Source organism: Trichechus manatus, unplaced genomic scaffold (assembly GCF_000243295.1).
Source record: "Trichechus manatus latirostris isolate Lorelei unplaced genomic scaffold, TriManLat1.0 scaffold00067, whole genome shotgun sequence".
In the NCBI taxonomy this organism is placed as follows: Eukaryota; Metazoa; Chordata; class Mammalia; order Sirenia; family Trichechidae; genus Trichechus; species Trichechus manatus.
The window spans coordinates 11,345,816-11,359,582 of NW_004444003.1; the positions used below are offsets into that span (position 1 = coordinate 11,345,816).

Below are 13,767 nucleotides of genomic sequence, written 5' to 3' on the forward strand. Positions count from 1 at the left end.
GTACGCTTGTTGGTTGGTGGATATTTGGCTAGATGGACACACTTGTTTACCAACAAGTGGTATGTACGCAGATTGCTTCAGTGATTGCTTCTTAAATACCAGTGGCAATCGAGATAGATTGGTGGGTCCACTGTGAAAGCCTCAGGCTTAGGAAACAAGAGCTTTTGACTTTCCTTGGCAGTCTTTCCCTCTGCTGTTCACGTCAGCTGTGTGCGGCCTTTTGGGGAGAAAATCTTCAGACACGTGGCTTCCTAGACCAAGTGTAGGCACGCGTGCTCCTTCATGATACTTTGGGTACTAATATTTGGTGTTAGGTAATGTTTGCTTTTGTACCTGTGTCATGAATGGATTAATTTCTGTGAAAAAGGTGATAAAAAACCAAACCTACTACCGTTGAGTTGATTGACTCATAGCGACCCCATAAGAGTTTCCGAGGCTGTAAATCTCTGCAGGAGCAGACTGCCACATCTTTCTTCCGCAGAGCCACTGGTGGTTTCAGACCACCAACCTTTACGTTAGCAGTTGATTGCTTTATCCACTGTGCCACCAGAGCTCCTTAAAAAGGTGATACCAAAAAACAAAACAAAACAAAACAAAAACCAAACCTGTTGCCGTCAAGTCTATTCCGACTCATAGTGACCCTGTAGCTATCCACAGAATCACGTGTCTGTGTCTTAATAGAAGTCTTGAAGGAAAGCTCTCAGGAGAGTGCAGTTCTGCCACATCATTGTATGGATTTTGTTAGAAAACTGATAATTGCAATGTCAAATCAGCCAGCCTCAGTCTTAGAGTGCTGTTTCCAGTTTAAATAATCTTAAAACCCCTTTATGCATTAAACAGATTCCTTTATTTAGTGTTGTTTCCAACTAAGCTTTCAGAAACTAACCTCATCAAATGACTCACTGGTGATAGGAGATAACTTTCTTTTTTTGAATTATGGGGAAAAAAAAAAAACACGTAATTAATGTCACTGAATGGTACATTTAAAAGGTTGAAATGGCAAATATTTTGTTCCATATATATTTACCACAATAAAAAAAAGCTCAGTTTCTATTTAGATTCAAGTCACTCCTATATGTATATACTGTATTTTCTTATACTTTGTCTTACACTCTCTGAGATATAAGCAAAAGGGCTGATACTGAGTCTGTTTTGACTTGTTTTCTCTATTAAGCCCTGTATAGTGCTATAATGAGCATGTGTAAATGCTTGTAATAAATGGGTATTCAGTAATGGTATTTGCCTATCCTTTATGTGATTTTAAACAAACCAAAGAAAGTATTTTGTACCCAGTGCTCTGCTTTGTAACCATAGCTTTCACATTTTCTGGGACATTCCTGACTTAAAATTATTTGTATTATTGATCCTGACTTCTGCTCCTCAGCCCACATGCCCTTCTTAATTTTCTTTATTTTGTTGTCATTGAGAATATACACAGCAAAACATACACCAATTCAACAGTTTCTGTATGTACCATTAAGTGACACTGATTGCATTCTTTGAGTTGTGCAACCATTCTCACCCTCCTTTTCTGAGTTGTTCCTCCCCCATTAACATAAATTCACTGCCCTCTAAGTTTCCTATCTAATCTTTCAAGTTGCTGTTGTCACTTTGATCCCATATAGATAGTTCTTAAAAGAGCACAATGCTCAAGGCAGACCTTTTTTACTAGTTAAGCTAAACTATTGTTTGGTTATAAGAAGACTTCAGAGGATATTTTTGGTTTAAGGTTTAAAGTTTATCTCAGGGTAATAGTTGTAGGGGTTCATCCAACATACAGGGCTCCAGGAAATCTGGATTCCATGAGAATTTGAAATTCTGTTCTGCATTTTCCCTCTTCTGATCAAAGATTCTTCTATAGAATCTTTGGTCAAAATGTTCAGTAATGGTAATGGGGCACCATCCAGTTTTTCTGGTCACATGGCAAAGGAGGCAGTTGTTCATGGAGGCAATTAGCCACACCTTCCATATTCTGCTCCTATTCCTGACTCTCCTTCTTCGTTGTTCCAGGTGAATAGAGACCAATTGCTGTGCCCTGGATGGCTGCATGCAAGCTGTTAAGACCCCAGGCACTATGCATCAAACCAGGAGGTAGAACAGAAGCACTAAACATATTGTTAGGCCAGTTAAGTGGGATATCTCATGAAACCATTACCCTAAACCTCAAAGCCAAGAAACCAAATCCCGTGAGGTTTTTGGTTGTACGTACGCAGGCTTTGCAGCAACTCTTTTTTTTTTTTGTAAATATATCACACAGTTTTAGCCAATTCAACTTTTTCGAGATGTACAACTTAACTGACATCAATTACCATAATTGGCTGTGCAACCCTATCCTTAATTAACACGATATTTCCATCATAGTTAACTTGTTTCCCCTTCCCTCTCGCCCATGGTAACCACTAATAAACTTTTTTCTCTATACATTTACCATTTCTTGTCTTTTTATATAAGTAAAGTCATACAGTATTTGCCCTTTTGTGACTGACTTATTTCACTCAGCATAACGTCTTCTGGCTCCATCCATACTGTAGCATGAATCAAGACTTCATGTCCTCAACTGGCTGAATATTATTCTATTGTGTGTGTGTGTGTGTGTGTATACCACATTTTATTTATTCATTCATCTGTTGATGAGCATTTAGGTTGTTTCCACCTTTTGACTATCGTAAATAGTGCTGCAGTGAACATTGGTGTACTAGTATCCGTTTGAGTCTCTGCTTTCATGTCTTTTGGGTATATACTTAGGAGTGGAATTGCTGGGTCATATGGTAGTTTTATTTTTAGTTTTTTGAGGAACCGTCACACTGTTTTCTACAATGGCAGTACCATTTTGCATTCCCACCAGCAATGGGTAAGGGTTCCAGTTTCCCCACGTCCTCGCCATCATTTGTTATTTCCTGTTTTTTTTCTCTTAGCCATCCTAGGAGTCCCCTTATTATTTTTGCTTCAGAGAATATAATAAGCCTCTGTGCTTAGAGAAAGGATCCCTGCTGGTGCAGTGGGTTAAGCACTTGGCTACTAACTGAAGGTCGGTGGTTCAAACCCACCAGCTCTCCATGAGAGAAAGATGTGGCAGTCTGCTTTCATAAAGATTACAGCGTTGGAAACCCTGTGGGGCAGATCTACTCTGTCCTGCAGGGTTGCTATGAGTCGGAGTCGACTTGATGGCAGTTGGTTTCGGGTGGATGTTTAGAGAGTATTTGTTGAATGAATGAAAAATGCTCTTGTAGTTGTTTACAGTTGCTTTATATATTTGATTTTCATTTTATTTGCTTGTTCATCTACTTATGTTTGTAGTAGCTAGATGCTTAGGTTGATATTTAATGAACCGGTCCAGATATCTTTTTAGTTCTTATTCTAAAAGAGTATTTTCTTTCTTTGTATTTTGATTGAAAAATAGGTTTATATCTTCCCCATGGTGTTTACCATGATATTTTATATACAACAGGTGATAATAAATTGACATTGAATTACATTGCTGTGCTGTATATCTGATACATTTCCAGTCTTTTCCTGGCTACTTCTTGCAGCAGTAGTTTTTAGCTTTCTCCCTACACATTACACATGTGATTAACACATTCTTTTATGCACCTTCAATTTCGACAAAAGTTCAAAATATTTTTTCAGGAAAGTAAACCAAATAGCCCCAAAGGGGTGTTATGTGTGTGTGCACATCCACGTGCATGTGTGTGTACATGTATGTGTTTTAAGAAGACTGTTTTTGTTAGGTGCTTTTGAGTTGCTTCCGACTCAGCAACCCTATGCACAACTGAACAAAATACTGCCCGGTCCTGTGCCGTCCTCACAATCATTGTTTTGCTTGAGCCCATCGTTGCAGCCACTGTGTCAGTCCATTTCGTTGAGGGTCTTCTCCTTTTTTGCTGACCCTCTGCTTTACCAAGCATGATGTCCTTCTCTAGGGGGTGGTCCCTCCTGATAACATGTCCAAATTACGTGAGACGAAGTCTCGCCATCCATGCTTCTAAGGAGTATTCTAGCTGTACTTCTTCCAAGACAGATTTGTTCGTTCTTCTGGCAGTCCATGGTATAGTAAATATTCTTTGCCAACACCATAATTCAAAGGCATAAGAAGACTGTAGTGTTCTTACAAGTTATTTTATTGGTATATGAGTAACAAAACATTCTATTCATAGGCATAGATATACTCTTCTTTTCTTCATCTGTTCTTACCCTTTTCCCGATTGAACAGTTTATCTATGTGCAAGAGAAAAGAGAATGTGGAAAATCTTGTTGAGTGAATGAAAGATTTAAAAACGCCACGTGGTTGTTTCTAATCACCACAGCTTTGAATGGCTGCTCATTGGTAAGGACTGCTGCTTGGCAGCTCATGGGCTCTGACATTAATGAACTTGATTGTAGGATTCTTTGAGACCTGGCTATAAGTTTACCACTTTTTCCCCAGTTATATCATAATGCAGTGAGGGATAGCATTGCTATTATAGGAAAGGTCTTGTCACCATTTCTAATTCGTAAAAAGCACAGTATTTGCAAATGTTGATGCTTTCACTATTTTTGGTAAGAAATTACTTGTAACATACCAGAATCTCTTACTGAGCATCAGGACACTGAGTGTTGCAATACCAGAGTGTGGGATTGTTGAAGTTGAGATGGGTTTGCTGCTTTGCAACACTGAGTGAAAGAGGAAGAAAGTTTTGGTGGTAGAGTGCCTTGCCTAATGTTACCGTAGTAGATTTGGGATTGAAACATAGGCTGTATTTGTCAGTGACAAATTTGTCCATTTTAGGGATGATAATGACCTATAGAAAATTGATGGTTTTGCTATGCTGTGACCTTTGTTGTTGACCTTGTGTAGAGATGTACTCTTTATTCTTTATTATTGGTCTTTGCTATTATTTACATTACATTGCATCCTAAATGTTATAATGAATTGGTAGCAACTCTGATAGGATTACATTGTTTTTGGAGAGCTTAAAAAAACATGGTAATATAATTAAAGTTCTCTGATTTTTTTTTTTTTGACCTTAGGTAACTCTTTATGCAGGATGAATTAAGAGAAAAGGATACTGACTAATTAGGAATGGAGAGCAGTTTGTCAGTTTCCAATATGCAAGACCCTTCATCTTCACCCTTGGAAAAGCATCACAGCTCAGCCAATGGTAATGGAGATCTTGATTCAGGTAGGATTATGTTTTCTGGATTCATCTGGCCTTTTGATTTATTGACCAATATGTTCCTGAAAATGTTCAGGAAACAATGGGGCAATATTTCTAGACCTCACATACTGCCTGTTCCTAGAATTTGCTGTCATATTTATAAGCATATAGCAGCTTTAAAGTTATGCAAGGTTTGGTTCAAAATTAATGTTACCTATACTAGCCAGAGCAGGCTGGGTTATACTGAGATAACATCTGACTTCAGAATCTCAATGGTTTAACACATTAAATGTGTATAAGTCATTCACACTGTCATCTGATAGATCAGTGGGGTGCCCTGTTCCACAGAGTCATTCTGCACCATGTTTCAATGCTGCCGTCTCAGCATGGTGCTTCAGGGTTTTCCATGACAGCAGAAAAGCAGAGCTGCAGGGTCTGGGACTAGCAATTAATGCTCTAGTTCTGTGTTAGAGGTTCCTGCCACTGCAAAGGAGGCAGCGATGTATAATTCTCATTTATGTGCCCAGAAGGAGAGAACAGAATCTGCCTAAACAGTAGACGCTGCTACCACGAAACCCTTCTTTAGACTCTTGAGCCTGTCTTTCATGCAAAGTATATAACGTGAAATTTAGATCATGTGAATTTGTCGTAAAGTGTTTTCTCCTTTAAGACATTCAAAAGAAAAAGCTTTTGACTGAATTTTAATATTTATGCATTTATAAATGGATCCTTTTCTGAATACTTACACAATAGAGAGTTTATTTTAAAACGATTAAAAAAAAAAAGAATTATATTGTTCACATAGCAGCAAATTAAATAAGGACCACTTAGCTGTTTGTGTCCGTAAACATTTGGTATGATGAATTCATGTAAAAAAAAAAAGTTGATCATTAACTAAGTTGGATATTTGACTTGTCCAAAGAAGTTATGAAGTTTGTCTTCACATTTGGATGAAACCAGTCAATGACACAATTATAGATTGTTAGCTGTTGTTGAATTTAATAGATTAAGTTTCTCAAATTTTATCTTTATCTGGAAAATATCTGTAAAACCCTGAAATGAGTGATTGCCTAGATATGTTGAAAGATGTCAGTGTTTGTTTCACAATCCACTTAGTCCTCCCCCTTTCAGATCTTCTGCATGTAAAGCAGGAGTGAGGAAGCAACTACTTATAACAGTAGAGTTGAATCATTTTCCTTTGGACATGGAAGCATGTAAATTCCTTTGAGACAGCTTAGTCCTGTAGGCTGAAGGTTCATTCCTGATTATTCTATTTTTATTTAACTACAAATATGCCTTTCAAAAGAAAAGCCTTTCTTATGTTTGCTGAGTGAGGTTATTTTTCCACTTTTGGAGTCTCTGACCTTTCATCATACTATTTGTAGTATATCATCCCCACACATCTGACACCTACTCCTGCATCCTTTTCAGTGGTATGTTGTCAAAACTGTTTAGAGGCCAACTATTTATTGACTTTTCATTTTCATGCAGGTGCAATATCTCTCTCAAGCTTAAGTAGCTTCTGAAACTCATTAGCGATAATTTGGTGTCAGAAAAATCATCTGTACTGACTTTTTCCTGAGAATGATTCTACATCATATATGAGGAAGTATTAGAGCTTGATTCATTGTATCATTGGCTAGGGTATTTATGGTGAAAGCCTACTATATACTTAACTTCAGGATTAGTTGCTGGCTGTTGTGTAGGGTACAGCCTAAATCATGGAAGATGTTAAGATGTTTAATAGAAATAAAAAAAAAACAAAAAAGCAAACCTGTTGCCATCAAGTCAACTGCAACTCATAGTGACTGTATAGGACTGTAGGACAGAGTAGAACTGCCCCATAGGATTTCCAAGGAGCAGCTGGTGGATTCGAACCACTGACCTTTTGGTTAGCAGCCAAGCTCTTAATCACTGCGCCACCAGGGCTCCTTAATAGAAATAGTATTTCTAAATAGCTCTGAATTATCTTAACATTTATTAGAGATTTGCTCTCCTCCACCCCACCCCCGACCCCCCCGGTTGCTAATCTGTCCTTTTTTCCTTGGAATTGCCATATGTTTACTTGTACTGTGAGAGGACTCTCAGATGATACCACCAAGACAGACTCATTTAAAGAAGAAATAGATTTAGAGTAGAGTCAAAAACTTTGTAGAGAACAGAGGCTGACTTTATTCTAGAAAGTCAAATCTAATAGCATTTAAACCAATAATAACAGAATCAAGTATGATTCTTCAAGTAGTTTACTTTTTTTTAAAAGAAAATATTTCACTTTTAGAGGAGCCCTGGTGACACAAATGGTTAAACGTTTGACTATTAATGGAAAGGTTGGCGGTTCCAACCTGCCCAGTGGCTCAGTAGGAGAAAGACCTGGTGATCTGCTTCTGCGAAGAGTTACAGCCAACTGAACCCTATGGGGCAGTTCTACCCTGTAACATGGGGTCGCTATGAGTCGGAATTGACTGGACAGCACCTAACAACAACAGGTCACTTTTACCTGTTAATATATAAAATATTTTCACTTCTGCAATCAATTGTGGGGCTGTCTGGTCCTGGGAGTAACTGTGACGTGTTTACTACTGTTTAGAGGCTTTAGTGCTGAGGGTCTTTTCCCTGAAGAGTTTTCAGATGAGATTTCTGTATTGTATGTACAAGAGAAGGCAGTGTTCTTCAGCAAGTTCTAAATTGACTTGCATGTGAGGAACAAAAGCTATATGATATCATGAGTTCAAATAATGTGGTAAACACTTTTTAAGTACTTTGCATGCATTAACTCACCTACTCTTTCAAAAATCTGGTGAAATAGCTGCTTTTATTTTGCCCATTTTATGGCTGAGGACATTGTTCAGATAGCAAGGTTAAGTCACTTGGTTAATGTGTTGGTGCCAAGATTTAATCTCAGACATCCTGGCTCTGAAGCGTGAGCTGTGAAACGCTTGGCTGTACTGCCCCTTCAGTATAAGGATAAGACATCAGGAAAACCATCATACGTAAATGTACTTACGCATGCACGTAAATGTACTCACGCATGCACGTAAATGTACTCACGCATGCACGTAAATGTACTCACGCATGCACGTACGCAGGTATGCACGGGCAAAGCACGAATGCACGCACTTATGCACGTACGCAGGAATGCACGCAGGCGCGGTCACACGTATGGACGTATGCGCGTGTGGGCGTAGGCGCGTGTCCACGTAGTTACGTGTGCACATGTGTGCCGCACACAGTTTGTGGGACTTAGGCACAGTTCAGATTCTCCTTTTTTCGGTCCTTTCTCTTCCGATGTATTACATGGTACATTACTGCATCTGCCTGACAATTTCCAGACGTGTCTGTAGCTCTTCTCTGACAAAATTATGCGGCCGAAGAATGGAGAATCTTACCTGATTGCTCCAGGGTGTTTTTATCTTGGGCTATTTGGTTCCTTCCACCCCCACCCCTGGCTGCTGTGATTTTTTTACAGTAGATGATGCCTCCAAAATGAAAACGTCAGCTTGAAACAGTAGACTTCGACTCTCATTACCAGCTTTTTTGCCTCTTTTTCTGCGGAAAGCTCGAATAAGAGTTGGGATCAATAACTGACCCAAGTCCTGTAAATGAAATAGGCACAGCATAAAATTACTCTTCCTCCCATGAACACTAAAAACGTGACTGGAATGAGCGAGCACAGAGAGATGAGGTAGCCCAGGAACAGAAGGCCTCTTCAGCAGACAAAATTGACAGTGTTATCACAAGGAACACAAAGTGGGAAAATGTACCAAAATTTTATTTCTGGAATTTTAGGCTTCTTCTTTGGCCGTGATAAAAGCAAGCAAAACAATATGCTGACATAGTGATAAATAGATTTCTTGATATTATTTTTACAGCCCTGCTAAATGTAATTTCCTGATGAAGTCTGTAGATAAAGTGGTGTTGCAAATTTAGGCTGGGCAAGCCTTTGAGTAAAAAGAATTATGCTGAAATTGTGGGCTTGATTTTGTTGTTGTTGTTAGGAATACATCAACCAGAGTACCATAGCTCCTTTTATTTTGGAAGGAAAGGAGTCAACGTTCTTATTAGAAAAATTCGGATCTTTTACTCTTCATGCAGGGAACTAGTTCCTTGTGCTTCTACAATATTCCCTGTTTTCTAACTCTTTTGAATAGTTATTGCTTCCACCAGCTAGGTGATCTTTACATTTTTTTTTTTCTTTTTCTAGAAAAACTATTTGATCATCTGGGTGGTTGTGATGGCCGCAGGAGCCTTTGTATTAAGATGACCACTGTCCATTGCTTTCCCAGTCCCTGCTTCTCTCCTCTTCTCAGCAGACTTGCGGAGAATTTTTCCTTGTGGGGCAGCCTGCAGTTGTGAAGTCAGTTTTGGGATCTTGGCTCCAGTTCTCATCTGGTTGTTTATACTGTTGTTTCTGTTTAGTATACTGACAAATGAACTATTTTCTAGAATTTGTGATAGTATGAATTGACTGTCAATAGTTAAAATAACAAAGATTTATTTATTTTTTTCTCTTTCCACTTTTGTAAAAATACCTAGCACATAAAGAAGGTGCTCAGTAAGATTTTGTTCATTCTGAATCTACCAACTCTTAACTTCTTTATGGAATAGTACGTGGTTATGAGCTTTATGTTCAATCTTGCAAAAGTTGGCCTTATTTCAGATTGTAAAATTGTCCAATCTAAGATTTAATTACTTAAAGAAATACACATGAGTAGTTTGTTTATTCTCACTGTAAAGTCACTTGTACTTGAACTTTTTAGTAAGGTATTCTTTTTTATTTATTATGAAATAATCTGGTCACTTAAATAGCTTTTCTGTTTTCTAAAACTGGATTGCCACTAATTTACACGCCTGTTTTCTTTTAAATTGTGAAATTTTCTTAGTAGCTTTTCACAGCCTGTTTTCATTACATCATGGGGAAGTGCCTCCTAGTAGTTCATTTACAGAGGAGGGAGATTGTCAGAGTTTCCTTGATAAAATGTTCATGGGTTTAAGAGGTTTATGAATCAGCTGTAAATATTTGCTCTGGGTTTATGAGACCTCTACTCATAAACATTTTGTGTGTTTATCTATTGCTCATTGAAATGTCTTTAGAGAATCAGCTGCTTAGGGCACATACATCCGAAGAAGTGTTATATGTTACCGATTTTAAAAGGCTCTATTGTGAGTAGCCTTAAATTTTGTATATAATTTTATTATTAAAATAGCACAGTTAAAAGTTGCTAGTCCTAGCACAGTTAAAAATAAAAGGTAAATGTTTTTTAATTTTTTTGAATCCCATTCTAGGTCTGACTTTTGGGGGTATTTTTAAAGGTGTTTTCTTTAGACCAGCAGAGAGCAACAGTGCCTTCTTGTATTCTGTTCTTATGGACTCCCACTTGAGAGACACAGCAGTACCCTGTGACCACATGGTTAGCTTGAATGAGTACATGATGGAGTGCAAAAGCATTTAACAGCCTGTTACACTGGGAGAAGAGACTGGAAATGTAGTTTGTAACGAATTAAAAATTGATGGAAACAAAATTTTTGGTATAATACTTATACCTTAGATTAAAATTGTATAAAGAATAAAGAACTGCAAGAAAAGGTCTCGGAGTCGAGGCTGATACTTCAGGCTGTGGTCTTCCCCTCACCACTGATTTGAAGTGATAGAATATTGAGGGTTAGGTGGTAATGGTAAAGAGGTTCATCCAGGCCTTCTGATCTGAGATGATGACCACAGCAGGCAATTCTGACAATTCAGTCTTGATTTGAATGTTTTCAATGTGAAGGAACTAATCACTCAACAGGAGAGACCATTCCATTTTTAACAGCTCTCACTCTCAGAAAACTTTCATCATGGACCTTGACCCAGGACTTTTGGCTTCTTAGGCATGGGCTGAGTTTTATGCCCCCACCGTCTTCCTGGGTTCTCTTTTCCTTCCTTACAAACAGGTTCCAGGTATTCTGTCCACTCCATTCTCCTCTTGGAGGATGGCTGCTGCCTCCCACCCTACCTTGTCTCCTGGGTCTTCTCTCTGCCTGATTTTGGCTGAGAAGTGTTTAATGCTCACCAATTCAGAGAAGCTGATAAGGCCTTGAAGGCTACTTTGGATTCTCCAGGTGGAGAAATGGTTGGTCACTGTGGGGTGGTTTCTGATGCAGAAGAAAAGTATGATGAAGGCAGAGGAATGACATAGTAAGGTGCTTAACTTATTAAGAATGCCAGCTTCAAAATCAGACAGCCTGCGTTGAATTCCCGACTGAGACTGAACAGTTGCGTGAGCCTAGGTGACTGATTGATATAACCTCTCTGAGTGCCAGTCATTTTTCCTGTGAGATGGAGGTAATAGTATCCATCTGGCAGGGTTCTTGGAAGGATTAAATGAGGTGATGCACATAAAGCATTTAGCAGAGAGCTGGATACACAAATACAGTGTAGCTCTTCCTACATTCCTGTGGCAGTTTGTGGTCACTTTGTGAAGCTGGACGTGCCCTCCGTAGCTGGAGCAGCAGGCAGGGTCCACATGAAGGTGTGGTTTGAGCTGAGGCTAGAAAACTAGGGTGTAAAGGAGTCGACGTTGTGTGCCCCAAGTTAGCTATCAAACAGACACAGTACCTGGCCACTTTAACAAATGAATAGTGCTGAGTTGATGCCTGTGACTAGTGGATCAGGGAAAAAACAAACTAAAAAACTTGGTAAACCTGAAGATAACAATATAAAAATAGATGTCCAGCGCTGTTTGGGGAGAGTTGCAAGCAGAGCTGCTGTGGAACAACATCCTGAGATGTTTTCCAGAATAGGACTGCTTTCTCTTTGGGTTTGCTTCATTGTGTCATGTTGTTGTTAGCCACTGTCAGATTGGTCCTTGACTCATGGCAGCCCTAGGTGTTACAGAATAGAACTGCTCCATAGGGTTTTCTTGGCTGTAATCTTTACAGAAGCAATTCACCAGGCCTTTTTCCATGGAGTCACCGGGTGGGTTCGAACTTTTAGGTTAGCAGCCAATTGCAAAGCGCTTGCACTACCCAGACTCGTAACTCACTGGGTCTTAGCAGCTCTGCCACCCGTCCCCCTGACATCCTTGTTAGCTGGTGGCTGTAGGAACTGATGATTTCCTTTACGGAGCACATTTCTACTTTAAGTGCATAAATCTCTGGGTGAAGCAGAGGGTTGGGAGAGGTACAAAGGAAAGGTTTTTATCTTCAGATGACTTTTTTCCCCTTGGTCATTTGACTGTAAACCACTTTATTGGAGTAAAATTTGAGGAGGCATTTCTAAGCAACTTGGATTTATGATAAATGGTGAAATTGATGGTGAAAATTAAGGTAACTGCCTTTCAACTCAGCATCTTCTGACTTTTTAACAGTTATTCTCTTCTATCAATTTCTGAGGCTGTAGAGTATTACCAGCGAATTACTTTCCCCTGTTATAATTTTAAAATCTCTGGTAGAAAAAAGATACTGATAGTCTCCAAGCACGTGACTTTCTTCCTTAGACCCTCCTGTTACTGAATCTCCCGGCCGACCTGCTAGGATATACCACTTCTACATTAATAACCTACCACCTGTCTGTCATCTTGTTGCACTATGCAGGCTTGGGTGTTGTTACGATGCTAGAAGCTATGCCACCAGTATTTCAAATACCAGCAAGGTCACCTCTGGTGGACAGCTTTCAGCAGAAATTCCAAAGTAGGACAGACTAGGAAGAAAGGCCTGGCAATCTATTTTCAAAAATTGGACAGTGAAAACTCTATGACTCGCAACAGAATATTGTCTGTTATACTGCTGGAAGATGAATCCTTTAGGTTGGAAGTCACTCAAAATACACAGTGGCCGAAATACTGGACTTGAGCAAACCAGCGATCGTGACGATGGCAATGTTTTATTCTGTTGTACATGAGGTCACCAGGAGTCGGAGCTGACTTCACAGCAGCGAACAACAACATTAATAACATGTTGGAAATAACATTTATTGTTCTTGGCCAGTGAAATAAGCTGTTACTAGTAGAAGATACATGGGCTGAACATCCACTGAAAATTATTGCAAGAGAAGAGAATCTAAACTTTTGGAGCTCTTACTTGTTTGCAGATTTGGATAGCCCAACTACTGTATGTTCTTTCCTTATGATAGCCCTGCAAATAGGTTGAAATAATGTTTACAGCTTACCACTTCTTTCCATTTGAAACTATGATATAGCATTTAAGTTATCTATACTTTAAAATACATTATCTGGTGCTTTTCAGTTATGCAAGTTATATCTCATGTAGAGTCTTTAAGTGTTTTGGGAATTGTTTCAATTCCTTTAGAGACAGGGTTTGTGGGTCTGTGCAAATTTAAAATCATTTGCTTATGGTTGGGAGGAAGTTTAGGTTCTAAGAGCCGTGTTGTGCATTTCATTGTATTTTTCTTTGTTTCTTGTAATTGGAGAAACACGTGTCCCACTGGTTCTGCTGGTGTGTCTTTCCCTGAAAGTTCTATCCTGGCAGAAGGCAGGTGGAGTGTAGGCCCTTGACCTGGTGGGCATCAAGAGTCTGTCTGACAACCAGTGGGTCTGTTTCTGTTGCTAACTTGCTGTGTGGCCTTAAATACTTGCAGAGCCTCTGGGCCTTACTTTTCTTTTCCTTAGAATGACATTGGATTCAATGGTTTTTA

General features: G+C 39.1%; 1 protein-coding gene across 1 annotated transcript in view; it reads left to right on the top strand.

Moving 5' to 3' along the window:
* The window catches only part of SFMBT2 (Scm like with four mbt domains 2), a 276,850-nt gene that overhangs the window by 26,328 nt on the left and 236,755 nt on the right, over positions 1–13,767 (top strand). The window contains exon 2 of the mRNA XM_023734391.1: positions 5,008–5,159. Coding sequence (XP_023590159.1) covers positions 5,060–5,159 — 100 coding nt within the window. The 5' untranslated portion in view covers positions 5,008–5,059. The remainder of the gene's footprint in view (positions 1–5,007; positions 5,160–13,767) is intronic.